This window comes from Triticum aestivum, chromosome 5D, assembly GCF_018294505.1.
Source record: "Triticum aestivum cultivar Chinese Spring chromosome 5D, IWGSC CS RefSeq v2.1, whole genome shotgun sequence".
In the NCBI taxonomy this organism is placed as follows: domain Eukaryota; kingdom Viridiplantae; phylum Streptophyta; class Magnoliopsida; order Poales; family Poaceae; genus Triticum; species Triticum aestivum.
The window spans coordinates 43,577,441-43,599,441 of NC_057808.1; the positions used below are offsets into that span (position 1 = coordinate 43,577,441).

The following is a 22,001-nucleotide window of genomic DNA, read 5'->3' on the forward strand; positions in this document are numbered from 1 at the left end:
ATTAGATTTTACCTTATTATCTCCCATATAAGTTGGGTATGCTATTTTGGAGGTATAATCGTAGAGGTAAATATAATTGTAGACATGTGTATCGTGGTATGATAAGCTTTGCCTCCACCCACGCAAAAGCAAACGAATCATGTATGGAAATCAAACAAGTATGAAATCCATTAATTAGACATGTATTCCTACACCCTCGAGAACACTTGTACTCCCTCTGTAAAGAAATATAAGAGTGTTTAGTTCACTCATTAAAGTAGTGATCTAAACACTCATATATTTCTTTACGGAGGGAGTATTTCCTAAGTGCACTTTCTAGCTTGTTATTGAGTTGATCTTGAGTGCTAGCATATCTTTGATCGTTATTTATTTATTTGCAACTCTGCCTCAAGCAAAAGAGTACTCATACGGTCTGAGCAATTGCAGTTCATTCCAAGCTATTTCTACACACCAATCCCCCCTCCTCAATGTGTTCAACGCTCATTGAAAAGACAAATGTACATCCTATACTTGTGGGTATCACTCATCTACGCGGAGACGACACCACCATGTCGTCATCGCATTAATTTGTTGAGTAGTCGTATGCTATCCAATTTGACTCTCGAGTTAAGCTCTTCCTATGCTCACCAATGTGTGGGCGTCCTTTGATTCTGGATGAGGATAAGAGGTCCCCCTTGGCCATAGAGTTCGGCGACGGTACGACAATTGCACTAACATTGTCGTAGGCGACGAAGGCTTGTTCCCCTCTCCATGAACCAACCACTTTATCTTAAAACGACATTGTTTCTCCTCCTTTGTACCAGCGAGGTCATCGGCGAAGCTGCGCCTTTCTTCTTTTTGCTCGTTCATGTTAATGGACTGTAAGTTATATCTTTCACGGATTGAGGTTTAAAGAATTTACAGTTAGTGCTAGCAGTAATGCTCTATGTCCAAAGAGAGGTATATTGAGTTCAAGTAATGCTAGACACATGGGCTGATGAATGCGGATTCAACGGTCTCTGATTAGCTCGCATAGTTCGATTGGAGATTAAGGGGGAAGCAAGGCCCACCCCCGTGAAATTGGGGGGGGGGGGGGGGGGGTTGAGGGGGAGGTTAATTAGTGTGAAGATCCCTGTAATCCACCCATGATTGTCCGTTTGTCACCGAACTTGAAAATCATGATTCTCAAAAAAAACTTGAAAACCGTGCAGCTTGGTCGCTGAACTTGGTAAATAAAATAACGAGGAAAAATTTAACGCCCACACGTGTGCCATCTTGCACATCGCTCACACGCCTCCATTACCACTCATTTTGCCACATGTGAACAGATGACATCAGCAGGAATCTTTTTGGTTTTCGGCTTAAAAATGTTTTATCTTCTAATTAAAAAATCGAATTAAAAATACGTTTTTACCATTAAATCCGTCTCGACGAGATATTCAAAACTAGACCCCATGTTGATATGTTTCGACGAATTTTTTTTCCTCAAAAGTCGCCATGATGTTTACACTATAGTTGCCACAGTGCTTAAAGTAAAGTTGCCATGTGGCAATTTCAGTTTGTAGAGCATGGCAATTTTTAGTATTTTGATGATGGAAACTCTAGTACTTTGACCATGAAAATTAATTTTTATATGAACCATGGCAATTTTAAGTGCATGTATCATGGCAATTTTAGTTTATGGTTCATGGCAAGTCTAGTTTCTTAATTTCTCATTTTATAGATGTCAAAATTTACTTTTAAATGTAAAAAAAAATAGCTAAAACATATCATGGCAACTTCAGTGTAAACACCATGTCAATTCAAGTGCAATATACATGGCAACTTATAACAAAAAAAATCGTCAAACTATATTGATATGAGATATAGTTTCGAAGATCTTGTCGCGAGGGATTTAATGGTGAAAACAGATCTTCAATCGGATTTTTCATTTAAGAGATAAAACATTTAAAAAACTGAAAATCCAAAAAAAAATCTCACATGCATGCATACGATGACGTGGCGCAGTCTGTGTGTTAGCGTGTGGGCGGGTTTCGTTCCCACCACACGTGTGGGCGTTACCGTTGTCCAAACAACAAATATGCCAAGTGGTATGATGCTACATGGCGTAGGAGTGCGAACCATAGGAAGCTTCCCCTCTGCGTTTCGTCCATTATTTTTTGTGACCTTCTCATCGCCGGCCGTCTTCTTTCTGGGCCGTCGTTCCGTTGAACTCGGGACCAAGTGGATCGAGCGACGACTCACCCCGCCGGTAGGTGATCACCACTGGCCACCTAGTATATGCCTATATCTACTTCCGTACCACGACCATGCACAGGCAGAGCTGCGAATGCAATACAACTCAACACGGCCGATCTTGAGCGCCGGCGAGCGAGCTCTGCCCGTAGATGTCGATCTTCAAGCGCCTCCTCCAGTTCAGTGTCATCTCTGTTGCCATAGCTGTTGCCGTGCAGCCTCTGACGTCCTCGCTGCCGCCTCCGGTCGACCCTCACGCTAAGCTCGCCCGTGGCGGCGGGTGGGATGCGGCGCTCCTCGACCCGCTCGACGCCGGCCTCCGCGCGGAGATACTCAGGTACGGCGACCTCGCGCAGGCCACCTACGACGCCTTCGACGGCCGCCACTGGTCCAAGAACTGCGGCACCTGCCTCCACGGCCTCCGTCGCATGCTCCCGGCCCTCGGGCTCGCCGGCCACGGGTACGTCGCCACCGCGTTCATCTACACAACCTGCGACGTCGATATCCCCCGGTGGCTCATGGCGCGGCTCCACGCCGACGCCTGGGACGACCACGCCAACTGGGCCGGGTACGTCGCGGTCGCCGGCGCCGAGGAGGCCAGCCGCGTCGGGCACCGGGACGTCGTCGTCGTGTGGCGCGGCACGATGGCCGCGGAGGAGTGGTTCATGGACCTGAGGACGGGCCTCGTGCCGTTCCACGCCGCCGACGGCGACGGCGCCATGGTGGCCGAGGGGTTCCATACCTTGTACACGTCCAGCAACGCCGGGAACAAGTACGGCGCGCGCAGCGCACGTGACCAGGTCGCCGACGAGCTCAAGCGGCTGGTGGACCACTTCGGGAAGCGCGGCGAGGAGGTCCACGTCACCTTCACAGGGCACAGCCTCGGCGGCGCGCTGGCCCTGCTCTCCGCCAGGGACGCCGCGGCCGCGCACCCGGACGTCCCCGTCCGCGCCGTCACCTTCTCCGCGCCGCGCGTCGGCAACAGGGCCTTCTGCGACGGCCTCACGTCGCGCAACGTCAGCGTCCTGCGCGTCGTCGTCAAGACCGACCTCGTGCCGACCGTCCCCCGGACGGCGCTCGAGACCTCCGTCTCCGGGGTGCTGGGCGGCCTGTGGGCGCTGGCTGGACTCCGGCAGGCGTTCGAGTACGTGCACGTCGGCCACGAGCTCGCGCTGAACGTCTCCAAGTCGCCGCACCTCAAGGACTCTCACGACCCGGTGGGGTCCCACAACCTGGAGCTGTGCTTGCACCTGCTGGACGGCCACGAGAGCGCCGCCGGCGCGTTCCGGCGAGAGGACGGTGCGCCGCGGCGTGACGTCGCGCTGGTGAACAAGCGTTCGGCGATGCTGCGCGACACGGAGGGCATTCCGGAGAAGTGGTGCCAGACGGCGAACAAGGGGCTCGAACGCGACGGGTCCGGCCGGTGGGTGCTGCCGGCGCGGGAGCGCGACGACATGCCCGCGAACGACGTGCTGCCGCTGTCGGAGCTGGACTAACGCGTCAGATGATTTGGCCATGTAGCATTACTCATGCACTAGTAGTATGCCCAGAACTCCTTTCGTTTCATGTCTTTGCATGTGCGCCCAGGCACTGGGCCCCAGTGTCAGCTTGCTTAGTTTGTTGATAAGTTGTACATTTGCAAGTTTCTTAATTGCAGTTCAACAAAAAACAAAATTGTTACAATTATCATTAGCCCTCACATTAATCCTAAGAGATAACAACGTAAGCCACCAGATCCAGCTTAAGTGAAAATTATGGGTATTCACAAGTCGCATGACTATTTTTTCTGGTGTAAGTCACTTTTTTCTTCGTTCCGTACTCCTATTTTTTACAAGTTAAATACACCGGAGTTGCTAAACTTATCTGTGTAGTCATTTTGGTGTCTAAAGTTACAAAAGACTGGTGCTTAAACTTGTCCGACCGTGTACATACAGTGTCTCGTTCCTTTCTCGTTCCTTATTCGGACGTACACCCTGCCGCGTGGCATGGCCCACATGTCAGTGGCTAAGAGCAGGGGAGGCGCAGGGTGCCCCACACGCAAGGATTTTTTCACAGAAACCAGCCTCATATTTTATTTAATACGTACGAAACCCTGAAATACAATGTAAATAATAACATGAAAAAAAACTTGGAGGAGGGGTTTCGAAACTGCCACCTGGTTAACTACCTGCACAATTTGGCCACCCGACAGAACTATGCTTTGTGCAAAATTCTTTTAGCTTGAAAGCTATGTAGTTCCATCGTATCGCTCTGCAATTTTTCTAATGCATTGCCTACCTGTTTTATTTTTATTTTTCTCCAAATTCCTGTTTAGTCTCATGACACATAAGTTATCCCATATGAAAAGTACAATAATTATCAATATGCAATTATTGTGTATTTGAAATCTTTTTCTATTTTCATTATTGTGTACTTTGAAGAGGTAAATCGAAAAATTTAAGTGGATTTAAATGCTTCAACCTCTATAAATTATTGCATAAATTGATGTATCTTCGTCTGGACCACAAGCAAATACAATCATTGTATATCTTCCTTATTTTTCTAAAATGCCCAGTTACTAAATATTGGTAACAATATATTTTGTAAACTATTCAACATGCACTAAAAATTATTGCGTAACAATATTAAATTATAGAAATGTGTAAAAACACATTCAACCATGTTTGTAGAAATGTAAAGATAATTTTACACAACAAATTTTTTAATACACGCCGAACATTTTCTAAAAACATCTTGAACAGTTTTTTTAAATACAATTGTCAATTATTTGAATGCATGATGAACATTTTTCAAAAACATGTTATAATTTTTAATACATGTGAAATATTTTCCAAAAACATGTTCAGCATTTTTCAAACGCACCAACACTTTCTTTAAGTTTATGGTTGTTGTAATTCTTTCTTACATTTCTTTTTTCAAATGGTAAAATAACATTAGAACTAAAAATAAACATGGACTTGAAAAAAGGAAAAGAAAACTAATGCAGGTACATTGGAGCGCCATCTATAAAAAATTTGCTTGAAGAGATACATAGCAACCAAAGTTGATTATTGAAGCACATGGTCACAAATGCTATTTAGTTGAGAAGCTTAAGAAGATATATGATCACTGTTTGGAGCCAGATGAGGGAGAGGAAAGATGTCATATCTCTGACAAGCCTAGACCACAAGCACTTGGTTATGTGAGTATGCCAGGCAGGCCTAAGAAAAATGACAAGAAGAGGGAAGTGTTGGGAATCGTAGCATAATTTTAAAATTTTCCTACGCTCACCAAGATGCATCTATGGAGTATACTAGCAACGAGGGGAAAGGAGTGCATCTACATACCCTTGTAGATCGCGAGCGGAAGCGTTCCAATGAACGTGGATGACGGAGTCGTACTCGCCGTGATCCAAATCACCGATGACCGAGTGCCGAACGGGCGGCACCTCCGCGTTCAACACACGTACGGTGCAGCGACGTCTCCTCCTTCTTGATCCAGCAAGGGGGGAGGAGAGGTTGATGGAGATCCAGTAGCACGACGGCGTGGTGGTGGATGTAGCGGGATGCCGGCAGGGCTTCGCCGAGCTTATACGAGAGAGAGAGAGAGGTTGCAGGGGAGGAGGGAGGCGCCCAAGGCTGTAGGTTGCTGCCCTCCCTCCCCCCCTTTATATAGGCCCCCTGGGAGGGGGGGCGGCGGCCAAAGCCCATCTAGGGCAAGGGGCCGCGGCCAGGGGGGTTCCTTGCCCCCCAAGGCAAGTGGGAAACCCCCCACCCTAGGGTTTGCAACCCTAGGCGCAGGGGGAAAGGCCCATGGGGGGGCGCCCAGCCCACTAGGGGCTGGCTCCCTTCCCACTTCAGCCCATGGGGCCCTCCGGGATAGGTGGCCCCACCCGGTGGACCCCCGGGACCCTTCCGGTGGTCCCGGTACAATACCGGTAACCCCCGAAACTTTCCCGGTGGCCGAAACTTGACTTCCTATATATAATTCTTCACCTCCGGACCATTCCGGAACCTCTCGTGACGTCCGGGATCTCATCCGGGACTCCGAACAACTTTCGGGTTTCCGCATACACATATCTCTACAACCCTAGCGTCACCGAACCTTAAGTGTGTAGACCCTACGGGTTCGGGAGACATGCAGACATGACCGAGACGCCTCTCCGGTCAATAACCAACAGCGGGATCTGGATACCCATGTTGGCTCCCACATGTTCCACGATGATCTCATCGGATGAACCACGGTGTCGAGGATTCAATCAATCCGTATGCAATTCCCTTTGTCAATCGGTATGTTACTTGCCCGAGATTCGATCGTCGGTATCCCAATACCTTGTTCAATCTCGTTACCGGCAAGTCTCTTTACTCGTACCGCAATGCATGATCCCGTGACTAACGCCTTAGTCACATTGAGCTCATTATGATGATGCATTACCGAGTGGGCCCAGAGATACCTCTCCGTCACATGGAGTGACAAATCCCAGTCTCGATCCGTGCCAACCCAACAGACACTTTCGGAGATACCCGTAGTGCACCTTTATAGTCACCCAGTTACGTTGTGACGTTTGGCACACCCAAAGCACTCCTACAGTATCCGAGAGTTGCACGATCTCATGGTCTAAGGAAAAGATACTTGACATTGGAAAAGCTCTAGCAAATGAAACTACACGATCTTTTATGCTATGCTTAGGATTGGGTCTTGTCCATCACATCATTCTCCTAATGATGTGATCCCGTTATCAATGACATCCAATGTCCATAGTCAGGAAACCATGCCTATCTGTTGATCAACGAGCTAGTCAACTAGAGGCTTACTAGGGACACGTTGTGGTCTATGCATTCACACATGTATTACGATTTCCGGACAATACAATTATAGCATGAACAATAGACAATTATCATGAACAAAGAAATATAATAATAACCATTTATTATTGCCTCTAGGGCATATTTCCAACAGTCTCCCACTTGCACTAGAGTCAATAATCTAGTTACATTGTGATGAATCGAACACCCGTTGCGTCCTGGTGTTGATCATGTTTTGCCCTAGGGAGAGGTTTAGTCAACGGATCTGCTACATTCAGGTCCGTATGTACTTTACAAATATCTATGTCTCCATTTTGAACACTTTCACGAATGGAGTTGAAGCGACGCTTGATATGCCTGGTCTTCCTGTGAAACCTGGGCTCCTTCGCAAGGGCAATGGCTCCAGTGTTGTCACAGAAGAGAGTCATCGGGCCCGACGCATTGGGAATCACCCCTAGGTCGGTAATGAACTCCTTCATCCAGACTGCTTCCTGCTGCCTCCGAGGCTGCCATGTACTCCGCTTCACATGTAGATCCCGCCACGATGCTTTGCTTGCAACTGCACCAGCTTACTGCTCCTCCATTCAAAATATACACGTATCCGGTCTGTGACTTCGAGTCATCCAGATCTGTGTCGAAGCTAGCGTCGACGTAACCCTTTACGACGAGCTCTTCGTCACCTCCATAAACGAGAAACATATCCTTAGTCCTCTTCAGGTACTTCAGGATATTCTTGACCGCTGTCCAGTGTTCCATGCCGGGATTACTTTGGTACCTTCCTACCAAACTTACGGCAAGGTTTACATCAGGTCTGGTACACAGCATGGCATACATAATAGACCCTATGGCCGAGGCATAGGGGATGACACTCATCTTTTCTATATCTTCTGCCGTGGTCGGGCATTGAGCCGTGCTCAATTGCACACCTTGCAATACAGGCAAGAACCCCTTCTTGGACTGATCCATACTGAACTTCTTCAATATCTTGTCAAGGTATGTACTCTGTGAAAGACCAATGAGGCGTCTTGATCTATCTCTATAGATCTTGATGCCTAATATATAAGCAGCTTCTCCAAGGTCCTTCATTGAAAAACACTTATTCAAATAGGCCTTTATACTTTCCAAGAATTCTATATCATTTCCCATCAATAATATGTCATCCACATATAATAAGAGAAATGCTACAGAGCTCCCACTCACTTTCTTGTAAACACAGGCTTCTCCATAAGTCTGTGTAAACCCAAACGCTTTGATCATCTCATCAAAGCGAATGTTCCAACTCCGAGATGCTTGCACCAGCCCATAGATTGAGCGCTGGAGCTTGCATACTTTGTTAGCATTCTTAGGATCGACAAAACCTTCCGGCTGCATCATATACAACTCTTCCTTAAGGAAGCCGTTAAGGAATGCCGTTTTGACGTCCATCTGCCATATCTCATAATCATAGTATGCGGCAATTGCTAACATGATTCGGACGGACTTCAGCTTCGCTACGGGTGAGAAAGTCTCATCGTAGTCAACCCCTTGAACTTGTCGATAACCCTTAGCGACAAGTCGAGCTTTGTAGATGGTCACATTACCATCCGCGTCCGTCTTCTTCTTAAAGATCCATTTGTTTTCTATGGCTCGCCGCTCATCGGGCAAGTCAGTCAAAGTCCATACTTTGTTTTCATACATGGATTCTATCTCGGATTTCATGGCTTCTAGCCATTTGTCGGAATCCGGGCCCGCCATCGCTTCTTCATAGTTCGAAGGTTCACCGTTGTCTAACAACATGATTTCCAGGACAGGGTTGCCGTACCACTCTGGTGCGGAACGTGTCCTTGTGGACCTACGAAGTTCAGTAACTTGATCCGAAGCTTCATGATCATCATCATTAACTTCCTCCCCAGTCGGTGTAGGCACCACAGGAACATTTTCCTGCGCTGCGCTACTTTCCGGTTCGGAAGGGGTGACTATCACCTCATCAAGTTCCACTTTCCTCCCACTCAATTCTTTCGAGAGAAACTCCTTCTCCAGAAAGGACCCGTTCTTGGCAACGAAGATCTTGCCTTCGGATCTGAGGTAGAAGGTATACCCAATAGTTTCCTTAGGGTATCCTATGAAGACGCATTTTTCCGACTTGGGTTCGAGCTTTTCAGGTTGAAGTTTCTTGACATAAGCATCGCATCCCCAAACTTTTAGAAACGACAGCTTAGGTTTCTTCCCAAACCATAATTCATACGGTGTCGTCTCAACGGATTTCGACGGAGCCCTATTTAAAGTGAATGCGGCAGTCTCTAAAGCATAGCCCCAAAATGAGAGCGGTAAATCGGTAAGAGACATCATAGATCGCACCATATCCAATAGAGTGCGATTACGATGTTCGGACACACCATTTCTCTGAGGTGTTCCAGGCGGCGTGAGTTGTGAAACTATTCCATATTTCCTTAAGTGTGCACCAAACTCGTGACTTAAATATTCTCCACCACGATTTGATCGTAAGAATTTTATTTTCCTGTCACGTTGATTCTCAACTTCACTTTGAAATTCCTTGAACTTTTCAAAGGTTTCAGACTTGTGTTTCATTAGGTAGACATACCCATATCTACTTAAGTCATCAGTGAGAGTGAGAACATAAAGATATCCTCCGTGAGCCTCAACACTCATTGGACCGCACACATCGGTATGTATGATTTCCAATAAGTTGGTTGCTCGCTCCATTGTTCCGGAGAACGGAGTCTTGGTCATCTTACCCATGAGGCATGGTTCGCACGTGTCAAATGATTCATAATCAAGAGACTCCAAAAGTCCATCTGCATGGAGCTTCTTCATGTGCTTGACACCAATGTGACCAAGGCGGCAGTGCCACAAGTATGTGGGACTATCGTTATCAACTTTACATCTTTTGGTATTCACACTATGAACATGTGTAACATCACGTTCGAGATTCATCAAAAATAAACCATTGACCAGCGGGGCATGACCATAAAACATATCTCTCAAATAAATAGAACAACCATTATTCTCGGATTTAAATGAGTAGCCATCTCGAATTAAACGAGATCCAGATACAATGTTCATGCTCAAAGCTGGCACTAAATAACAATTATTGAGGTTTAAAACTAATCCCGTGGGTAGTTGCAGAGGTAGCGTGCCGACGGCGATCACATCGACCTTGGAACCATTCCCGACGCGCATCGTCACCTCGTCCTTCGCCAGTCTCCGTTTATTCCGTAGTTCCTGTTTTGAGTTACAAATATGAGCAACCGCACCGGTATCAAATACCCAGGAGCTACTACGAGTACTGGTAAGGTACACATCAATTACATGTATATCACATATACCTTTGGTGTTGCCGGCCTTCTTCTTGTCCGCTAAGTATTTGGGGCAGTTCCGCTTCCAGTGACCACTTCCCTTGCAATAAAAGCACTCAGTCTCGGGCTTGGGTCCATTCTTTGACTTCTTCCCAGTAACTGGTTTACCGGGCGCGGCAACTCCCTTGCCGTCCTTCTTGAAGTTCTTCTTACCCTTGCCCTTCTTGAACTTAGTGGTTTTATTCACCATCAACACTTGATGTTCTTTTCTGATCTCTACCTCAGCTGATTTCAGCATTGAATATACCTCAGGAATGGTCTTTTCCATCCCCTGCATATTGAAGTTCATCACAAAGCTCTTGTAGCTTGGTGGAAGCGACTGGAGGATTCTGTCAATGACCGCGTCATCCGGGAGATTAACTCCCAGCTGAGACAAGCGGTTGTGCAACCCAGACATTCTGAGTATGTGCTCACTAACAGAACTATTCTCCTCCATTTTACAGCTGAAGAACTTGTCGGAGACATCATATCTCTCGACCCGGGCATGAGCTTGGAAAACCAATTTCAGCTCCTCGAACATCTCATATGCTCCATGTTTCTCAAAACGCTTTTGGAGACCCGGTTCTAAGCTGTAAAGCATGCCGCACTGAACGAGGGAGTAATCATCAGCACGCTGCTGCCAAGCGTTCATAACGTCTTGGTTTTCTGGGATTGGTGCTTCACCTAGCGGTGCTTCTAGGACATAATCTTTCTTGGCTACTATGAGGATGATCCTCAGGTTCCGGACCCAGTCCGTATAGTTGCTGCCATCATCTTTCAGCTTGGTTTTCTCTAGGAACGCGTTGAAATTGAGGACAACGTTGGCCATTTGATCTACAAGACATAGTGTAAAGATTTTAGACTAAGTTCATGATAATAAGTTCATAATCAATTATTTAATGAACTCCCACTCAGATAGACATCCCTCTAGTCATCTAAGTGAAACATGATCCGAGTTAACTAGGCCGTGTCCGATCATCACGTGAGACGGACTAGTCAAGATCGGTGAACATCTCCATGTTGATCGTATCTTCTATACGACTCATGCTCGACCTTTCGGTCCTCCGTGTTCCGAGGCCATGTCTGTACATGCTAGGCTCGTCAAGTCAACCTAAGTGTATTGCGTGTGTTTCGAGGCCATGTCTGTACATGCTAGGCTCGTCAACACCCGTTGTATTCGAACGTTAGAATCTATCACACCCGATCATCACGTGGTGCTTCGAAACAACGAACCTTCGCAACGGTGCACAGTTAGGGTGAACACTTTCTTGAAATTATTATAAGGGATCATCTTACTTACTACCGTCGTTCTAAGCAAATAAGATGCAAAAACATGATAAACATCACATGCAATCAAATAGTGACATGATATGGCCAATATCATTATGCTCCTTTGATCTCCATCTTCGGGGCACCATGATCATCTTCGTCACCGGCATGACACCATGATCTCCATCATCATGATCTCCATCATTGTGTCTTCATGAAGTCGTCACGCCAACGATTACTTCTACTTCTATGGCTAACGCGTTTAGCAACAAAGTAAAGTAATTTACATGGCGTTATTCAATGACACGCAGGTCATGCAAAATAATAAAGACAACTCCTATGGCTCCTGCCGGTTGTCATACTCATCGACATGCAAGTCGTGATTCCTATTACAAGAATATGATCAATCTCATACATCACATATATCATTCATCACATCTTCTGGCCATATCACATCACATAACACATGCTGCAAAAACAAGTTAGACGTCCTCTAATTGTTGTTGCAAGTTTTTACGTGGTTTGTAGGTTTCTAGCAAGAACGTTTCTTACCTACGTATGACCACAACGTGATTTGCCAATTTCTATTTACCCTTCATAAGGACCCTTTTCATCGAATCCGTTCCGACTAAAGTAGGAGAGACAGACACCCGCTAGCCACCTTATGCAACTAGTGCATGTCAATCGGTGGAACCTGTCTCACGTAAGCGTACGTGTAAGGTCGGTCCGGGCCGCTTCATCCTACAATGCCGCCGAAACAAGAAAAGACTAGTAGCGGCAAGAAGAATTGGCAAACTCAACGCCCACAACTGCTTTGTGTTCTACTCGTGCATAGTAACTACGCATAGGCCTGGCTCATGATGCCACTGTTGGGAATCGTAGCATAATTTTAAAATTTTCCTACGCTCACCAAGATGCATCTATGGAGTATACTAGCAACGAGGGGAAAGGAGTGCATCTATATACCCTTGTAGATCGCGAGCGGAAGCGTTCCAATGAACGTGGATGACGGAGTCGTACTCGCCGTGATCCAAATCACCGATGACCGAGTGCCGAACGGACGGCACCTCCGCGTTCAACACACGTACGGTGCAGCGACGTCTCCTCCTTCTTGATCCAGCAAGGGGGGAGGAGAGGTTGATGGAGATCCAGCAGCACGACGGCGTGGTGGTGGATGTAGCGGGATGCCGGCAGGGCTTCGCCGAGCTTATACGAGAGAGGGAGGTGTTGCAGGGGAGGAGGGAGGCGCCCAAGGCTGAGATGTTGCTGCCCTCCCTCCCCCCCCTTTATATAGGCCCCCTTGGGAGGGGGGCGCCGGCCAAACCCATCTAGGGTGGGGGGCGGCGGCCAAGGGGGGTGCCTTGCCCCCCAAGGCAAGTGGGAAGCCCCCCACCCTAGGGTTCCCAACCCTAGGCGCATGGGGGGAGGCCCATGGGGGGCGCCCAGCCCACTAGGGGCTGGTTCCCTTCCCACTTCAGCCCATGGGGCCCTCCGGGATAGGTGGCCCCACCCGATGGACCCCCGGGACCCTTCCGGTGGTCCCGGTACAATACCGGTAACCCCCGAAACTTTCCCGGTGGCCGAAACTTGACTTCCTATATATAATTCTTCACCTCCGGACCATTCCGGAACTCCTCGTGACGTCCGGGATCTCATCCGGGACTCCGAACAACTTTCGGGTTTCCGCATACACATATCTCTACAACCCTAGCGTCACCGAACCTTAAGTGTGTAGACCCTACGGGTTCGGGAGACATGCAGACATGACCGAGACGCCTCTCCGGTCAATAACCAACAGCGGGATCTGGATACCCATGTTGGCTCCCACATGTTCCACGATGATCTCATCGGATGAACCACGGTGTCGAGGATTCAATCAATCCCGTATACAATTCCCTTTGTCAATCGGTATGTTACTTGCCCGAGATTCGATCGTCGGTATCCCAATACCTTGTTCAATCTCGTTACCGGCAAGTCTCTTTACTCGTACCGCAATGCATGATCCCGTGACTAACGCCTTAGTCACATAGAGCTCATTATGATGATGCATTACCGAGTGGGCCCAGAGATACCTCTCCGTCACACGGAGTGACAAATCCCAGTCTCGATCCGTGCCAACCCAACAGACACTTTCGGAGATACCCATAGTGCACCTTTATAGTCACCCAGTTACTTGTGACGTTTGGCACACCCAAAGCACTCCTACGGTCCGGGAGTTGCACGATCTCATGGTCTAAGGAAAAGATACTTGACATTGGAAAAGCTCTAGCAAACGAAACTACACGATCTTTTATGCTATGCTTAGGATTGGGTCCTGTCCATCACATCATTCTCCTAATGATGTGATCCCGTTATCAATGACATCCAATGTCCATAGTCAGGAAACCACGACTATCTGTTGATCAACGAGCTAGTCAACTAGAGGCTTACTAGGGACACGTTGTGGTCTATGTATTCACACATGTATTACGATTTCCGGACAATACAATTATAGCATGAATAATAGACAATTACCATGAACAAAGAAATATAATAATAACCATTTATTATTGCCTCGAGGGCATAATTCCAACAGGAAGAGGGGGGAGCACCAAAAGGCAAGAAAAAGTCAAAGCATGGCATTAAGATTACTTGGAGCATGTGTGGCCACAAAGGAGCACAACAAGACACGCTGCAACAAGAATCCTGAAAAAGGGAAGAAGAAAAATGCATTCCTGAAGAAAACAAGAAAGAAAATTAAGGCAACCAAGGTAAATACTTGTTCACTTTCCATTTACTTGTGCATTATTTAAATTGCTTGTGTATTGTTTGAGATTCTTATGTACTGTTATTTCTTACACCAGGAAGCAAAAATTGATGCTCAGATCAGAGTAAGCCAGGAGGCTAAGAGCAAAAGAAAAGATCAAGCAGAAGCAGGAACAAGTGGATCGAAGCGGAAGGCTACCAGAAAAAAAATTTGTCTAAGCCAAGGAAAACAAATCAAAGAATTGAGCCTGCTTGACTAGTGTTTCTATGGTATTATTAGTATGTTAAAAGAGATTTCAATACTATTGAACTTTTGGTTATGTCCTTTTGATTTAAATTCTTATGTCGGCATGGTCATGTACCAGTGTTTATCATTTTGGTTTGTCTAGACTCTAGACGAACAGTTTATGTCACTGTGACTTGATGCTATTTGCGTGATACTTATGTGGACAATGGGTGCGAAATGGCACCGTCAAATCTCTGCTGCTTACTTGCCTTGTATGTTAGAATTTGCTGTTATTCGAAAAAAAATCTTAGAATTTGCTGTCTGGTGCAACTACCATGTACCTGCTGTTACGTTTTGTTGGTTGCTATCAAATGCACTGATCTTATAAGTAGTTGTCAAATGCATCAAAAGTTCACTGATCTTATAAATTGCCATGCTGTCAGTGTTACGTCTGCTAGCTGATCTTGCAAAAGGGTGTCAAATGCAACGCAAACTTGCTAATTCAGTGTTACAAAATCTCACATTACATTCACTGTTATATGGCACCAGGCCGTTACATTCACTGATCTTGCTAATTACCTACTCCCTCCGTTTTTAAATATTAGTCTTTTAGAGATTTCAAATGGAGAACCGCATACGGATGTATATAGACATATTTTAGAATGTAAATTTACTTATTTTTGCTTCATATGTAGTCACTTGTTGAAATCTGTAAAAAGACAAATATTTAGGGAGGGAGGGAGTAGCACATTTGCTGCAACTACACCTAGAAGGAACATCATCAAGCCATGGAACACACTCTTATATCTGAGAGCTTAGTGTGCCAGTTTCAGGGATTTCGAGTTCAAAGTTCGACTCAAACTTGAAGTACGAGGTCAAAGGGTTTTTTTTTCCAGACTTTTCCATGCAAATATGATCCCTAAATAAACTACTCGTAATTAAATGCAATATCAGTCACACACAATACGAGACGTAGCAGAAGTGCAGAACTCCACGAGAGGACAACACCTATACCTGGGCATATCTCGGGCTGGGCCGGGCCAAAAAAGCCCGATGCTAAAAACCCAGGACCGAGCCCGGCCTGGCCCGGCCACCAGGCCTACAAAATAGGGCCCGAGCCCCACCCGAGCCCGAGAAAGCCCGACATGACCCGGTCGGCCCGGCCCGACTACGGCTAAAAACTCGCTTTGTGCAGGCCTGAGCCCGGCCCGGCCACCGGGCCTACAAAATCAAGCCTGAGCCCAGCCCAAGCTTGAGAAAGCCCGACACTGCCCGGTCCAACTACGGCTAAAAACTCGCTTTGTGCAGGCCTGAGCCCGGCCCGGGATTTTCGGGACGCCCAGTAAGGGCTGCCCATGGCCAGGTCAGGACAACACCACACGGCAGCAGATGGACGCCCGGCACGGCCGCCACGCCTCTCCCTCCTCGCGCCCCTCAAGCGCCTTCCCTCTGCTGTCATCCCGCAGCAATAGCAGCAGATGTGGCGGCCGATCGAGCGGGTGTGTCAGCACTAGCACCACCGACGGGGGTTGCAGTTGCAGGAGAGTCCGATTCTCCTCGCGTCGTCGCCGACTAGCCCTCCAGATCCAGCGCGGGGCCGATTCCGGAGACCGGAGTGCGGTCGGTCGGGTAACCATCTTCCTCCCCCGGCCCTCGCGTCCTCTGCCCGAGCTCTGGCGGCGTTGTCCTTGTTGTGTGGTAGCCTCGCGATGCGAGCCAGCAACAACATGAAGAAGGAGAGTGGAGCGACTACGAGGCACGGCGGCGCGCGAGGAGGTTTGGAGACTGATGTTTTCTGCCGAGCGGGATGGTTATTACTTCATTGGAGGGAGTCTTTCGCCGGCAATTTGGTCAATGCCGGCGGGCTGCCGGCTTCGCTGGACCATCGTGGAAACTTCCTTTGACTGTGACTGCCTAACGGTGCCATGTTTTGTTTATGGAACAATAGCAATCGAAATTTCGGTTTAAACACCACATGTCCCCTACTCCAGCACCAGGGTGAGCAGAATTTATCATTTGCTCATTGGTGGCTCTCATCTCACACGAACACACACACACGAACACACAGAGAGAAAACCATCCATCCATGGACATACCTGTCTCTGCTCCACTCGCTTTTGCAGGAAAGTATGTGGCCACTCCGGCTATATCTTTCTTGGTCAGCAAGGCTTTCAGCTACATCAATGAATACTTCAAATCCGAAGACATGGATGAGTTGAAGAACCGGCTCCTGCTGGCCATGCCACACATCCAAGCGGTGTTTGATGTCGTCAAGCCGGAACTTGTCAGGGAGCAAAGCAGCGCCCTAGAGGCATGGCTCTGGCAGCTCAGGGATGTAGTCGAGGCTGCAGAAGACGCCATCGACGAGCTTGAATACTACGAGCTCGAGGCCAAGGCCAAGGACCGAAAGGTTAGTGAGTGGGGTTCTCCTTTTGATAAGATGAACCACAAGCTTGTTAGATCCGTTCAGATTGGACCTGTCTTCAACAAGACTCACAAGAAATCTACTCATGGTGACACCGTCAAGAGATTGATGAAATTTGTGCATGAATTAGACAAGGCCGCTGCAGGTGTGGTCAGTTTCCTCACTCTCACAGACCATCTCAGTGGGCGCTCTTCTAGCACCAGCAGCCAACAACAAGTGCCGAAGCTGGTGAAAAATGATCGCCAGACGGGTTCGACATTAAGTGCAACCAAATTTGTTGGACGAGAAAAGGAGAAAGAAAAGATTATTGGATGGTTGATGAACACGCCAGTTCAATTAGCAGAAACTGAGACTGGGGTGACAATGATCAACAATATTCCCATTATTTCAGTGGTCGGTCATGGTGGCATGGGGAAGACTACTTTGGCTCAGAGTATATGCGAACAAGATGAGGTACGGAAGCATCTTAAGATCATTTGGATTACTGTGTCTGCTAGCTTTGATGCGACATCAGTGACAAGTAAAATACTGGAATGTGTTACAGGCGCAAAACCAAACACTGATAATTTGGAACCACTACAACAGTATCTCAAAGAGAAACTCAAGTCTATTAAGTTTTTGCTAGTTTTGGATGACGTTTGGGAAGATAAGAAAAGAGATGAATGGGAGAAGTTATTTGCTCCTATGAGAAAACTGAACACCGCTGGGAGCAAAATTTTGTTGACAACCCGAATGCAATCTGTAGCGTACATGGCAGCAATAGTGATGGGAGTCAAAATGGATCAGTGTTTGACATTAAAAGGATTGGAAGAAGATGAAAATCTTGAGCTCTTCATTCATCATGCTTTTTCCAGGTTGAATGCGGGAGACCATGTATATGCAAAATTAATTGGAGAACGAATTTCAAAGAAACTAAGAGGATGTCCATTGGTAACAAAGGTTGTCGGGGAGCATTTGCAAGATAACATATCACTTGAATACTGGAGCAGATTCTTGCATCAAGGACTGGAACATTTCAAAGGAGCCGAAGAAGACATTATGAAGGTTCTTAGATTAAGCTACTACCACCTGCCAACAGAGCTACAAATTTGCTTTCGATATTGTTGCATCTTTCCGCGAGACTATGAATTTGAAAAGAAAGAACTAGTGCAATTGTGGATTGGTTCAGGATTGATCTCAGAGTTTGCAAGTGACACTCAAACTTTGGAGGTTACTGCAGAATTGTTCTTGTCTCAGCTAACTAGAAAGTCATTTTTTGATCTGAAATCCAAATCTAGTGCGTTGAAACAAGAAAGTTATGTAATGCATGATTTGATGCATGAATTAGCAAAGAATGTGTCCATTGGTGAATGTGCAAAAATAGATGATCCTGTCCAGCTTAAAGATGAAAAGGATACACTCCGTCACCTATGCATTGTCAATATTCATAGTTTCTCTGCTGATGAGATCAAAAGATTCTCGCATTTTAAGAATCTGCGCACTATTATCATTTATAATGAATGCGAGGTTGGAAATGACGTTGTTTGTGCTGTTGAAATGGTTGTTGAGAGCTCAAAATCTTTGCGTCTATTTCATTCAGAATTGAGAAACACATTCTCTTTTGCTGACAAGTTTGCTAGCCTGAAACATCTTCGTTATATCTACTTGCATCAAATATCACCAGACACAATATGTGGGGTTGCCAAACTATATCACTTGATGGTACTTCGATGTGGTATGGGTTTGGAGACTGAAACATATGAAGTGAGATACTTAGGGAACCTTGAACGCTTGAGATATGTATCATATGGAGTGCATGGATTTGGTTGTTTCGGCATAAGCAGGCTCACTTCTCTTCAGGAATTACATGACTACCAGGTAGGAGGAAGAATATGCAATGAAATAAGTGCAATTGGGAGCTTAAGAGATCTCCGTGAATTGGGTGTTCAGGGTCTTGAGAATGTTAGGAATTATGAAGAAGCTAAGAATGCCAAGTTGAAGGAGAAACAACATCTTGACGAGTTATATCTAGAGTGGTCGAAATCTGAGCAAATCATGACAGATGGCTTGATTCTTGACCACCTTGAGCCACATGCTAATATAAAGGTATTGCAAATTCAGGGTTATGAGGGTCCCAGGGTTCCATTTTGGATTGAGAATCGCTCTGTCAAAAACCTGGTATCTCTCAGGTTGATAAGCTGTATAAATTGGGAATACCTTCCCTCTCTCGGTGAGTTAGAATTGTTGAAGCTTCTAATGTTGGACCACCTTCCTAAGCTACGGCAGATTGGTCGACCATCTGATATGTCCAGTAACTCCATGGAGTTGTTGTTACCTCAGAGCCTTGATACTTTGGTAGTAATTGAGTGCCGAAAATTGAGGGAATTACCTATTCTACCTCCAAGCCTAGTATCATTGCAAATACGACATGTTTGGCTGACCAAACTTCCTATGATTGGCAAGATATCAAGTGAGAGCATTGAGTCCAAATCATCTAAGTTGACAGAGATAATTATCACCGGCTGTCCATGTTTAACTTCGCTGGAAGGGAGCCTTTTGGAGCAAAAACTGTACATGGGAGCTCTCCGTGTCCTAAAAGTTGATGATTGTATACAGCTGGAGTCTGCGTCCATACCATTTGAAGAAATGAAAGAACTTAAGGAGCTGAAAGTAAAGACATGTCCAAAGTTGAGGACGACGAGAGATGCAAGAGATAAGCTCGTGCCATTGTCACTCCGGGAATTAACAATTGCCCAGTGTGGTGATCTGGAACTTTCACTACTTGGGTCACTACAGCTGCTCACCAACTTATCTCGGCTCGAGCTGGAGAACTGCTCGAGCCTGGTATCTCTCCCCTCCATGGATGTGTTCAAGAGTCTCGGATCCCTGCGGATCATTTACATAGATGGATGCGAGAACCTCTCATCCCTGGGAGGACTCGGATCACTTCCATTTCTCATCTGGTTAAGTATCGTCGGGTGCAGTAAACTCACGGAGGCTGTTGGGACCTCACTAACTCGAGTTGCATCTGGTTTTGGTTCTGGTGGTGAGGAAGAGCAACTGGTGGAGACCGGCAGCTCACTGCAGATATGTTCTCTTAAAATTGATTTGCCGTCCTTGCTGCTTCTTGAGCCGCTCAAGAGTCTGTGCCACACTGAATATTTAGACATTAGTAATGGGTCAGAGATGGAGAGCTTACCTGAGCGATGGCTGCTACAGAACCGCACATCCCTCCAAGGCCTGGATATAACCAAAGCAGATTCCTTGAGATCGCTCCCACCGAGCATGCAAGACCTCTGCTCTCTCAAGGAACTATGGCTATTTGGTGCTGGGCAACTCCGGTCACTTCCATATCTGCCCTCCTCCTTGAAAAAGCTGAACATTACGGGATGTCATCCGGAGCTGGAGAAGGAGATCATAACACATGGAAGCCCTGAATGGAACAAGATCTCCCACATCCCTTATGCGACAATAGGTAGCTCCACTTTCCACTCTCCCGTCCTCACTTGCTTAATTTACTGCTTGGATCTCTGTACTGCGGGAACCTACTGATATCTTACTGCAAACCAATGATAGGAGATTGGTATTTCGTCATGGACAAGAAATTCAGGGAAGGGGCTTTGATCACATCCAACTAAGGTAATTAACAATCTCATGAGAAAGATAGTCGACGCTTCCTCTTTCTTCCCCTGAATAATGGTTAGTGTGTAAAAGGAATATGGATATAAGTTTGACCTGTTTCTCTGAATAATGTTGCTTCTTGATATCATCTCTATGTCTTGCCTTAATAAATATGAAGTCTGTTTTGCTTGAATGCATGAACAATGTGCACTGTCAAAGTCTTTTTTTTTTGTTTCTTTTTTCCAAACTGTGTAACCCATTTTTCATTAGTTTTTCACTGCAAACTATATAAGACAATGAAAAAGAGTCGGGGCGGGGGGGGGGGGGGGGGGGGCGAAAATATGATTGATCCACCCGAACATATCCATGTACAGTGTCCAACACGTAGGAAAACCTTTGAGCACCATTTTTATTGCCACAGCAATCACGCTGCTGAAGTGTACCCATCCTTATTTCTATCTTTGGATATGGTTACATTTATACGCCCTCCGCTTTAGTAATCCAAACGCTCTTATATTTCTTTATGGAGAGAGTAGTACGTAACACTCCAACTGCGTGTTATTGTTAAAATACAAGTTATGTTCCTTTGTCGCAAAGAAATACTCGTATCTTTGTTCCTGAAAACTGAAACTTCTTTTTTTGGTTATCAGTGACAGTGACCACAACAGACTTGTGTCCGAGTCATGGCTGCACTAGTGGAAGAAACGGTTCTATCTCCCAAGCCTGTTGTTGCTAAAAAAAAATGCTGACAAGAAGCTTCAGACAGTGCCATCTGAAAGGTTTTTCAGACTCTTAATTTACTTCAAGTTGTCTCCTTGTTCATCAGACATTTCGGCTTGTCTTTCTGACAAGATCACGGCATGCCATGTTTTGCCGGATGATACTCACTGAATGCAAGGATACGAGGGAAAGAGAAACTGACGTCGAGCTCAGTTCAGTTATGCGTGTACAAAATGGAGCCAAGACGAAGTTGAAATTTGGAGTTTGTAAAAGGAACATGGTAGAATTTATGTTGGGCTCTTGTACCCGGGGAGTCTCTTGATTAGAGGTTTGCGCGTCAGTCGTCTGAATGGTAGTAAACTTGCGTGCTGTGACAACTCTTGTAGTTAACCTGGGTGAGCTGATTGATGAGCAACTACAAGAGTTGTGTGCATGGGTATGCTACCTACTGAGACAGATATATTGTTTGTGACGTGTAATAGTGTTTGTAAATTTACAAAATGTTCACAAATATTTAAAGAAAATCACGGGTTTTTGTAAAATGCTCACAATTTTGAAGAAACATTTGACCTGAAAAAATGTTTAAGAGTTAAAATTATGTTTCTCAATTTCACAAATATTCATAAATTTGAAAAATATTCATGAATTGCAAAATAAAAATAAAACAAATATAAAAACAGACA

At 46.1% G+C, this 22,001-nt stretch overlaps 2 protein-coding genes across 2 annotated transcripts; both read left to right on the forward strand.

Annotated features, from left to right (window-relative positions):
• The first annotated feature begins 2,366 nt into the window (after nucleotides 1-2,366).
• LOC123120210 (phospholipase A1-Igamma1, chloroplastic-like) lies at nucleotides 2,367-3,710 on the forward strand. The gene has a single exon (XM_044540203.1). The coding sequence runs from the start codon at nucleotides 2,367-2,369 to the stop codon at nucleotides 3,708-3,710; it is 1,344 nt and encodes a 447-aa protein (XP_044396138.1).
• Nucleotides 3,711-15,829: 12,119 nt separating this feature from the next.
• LOC123119322 (putative disease resistance RPP13-like protein 1) lies at nucleotides 15,830-21,842 on the forward strand. Its single transcript, XM_044539081.1, has 3 exons — nucleotides 15,830-20,452; nucleotides 20,554-20,616; nucleotides 21,249-21,842. Exons 1-2 carry the CDS (start codon nucleotides 16,660-16,662, stop codon nucleotides 20,613-20,615), a joined length of 3,855 nt encoding a protein of 1,284 aa, XP_044395016.1. The 5' UTR covers nucleotides 15,830-16,659; the 3' UTR covers nucleotide 20,616; nucleotides 21,249-21,842.
• The last annotated feature ends 159 nt before the right edge of the window (nucleotides 21,843-22,001 follow it).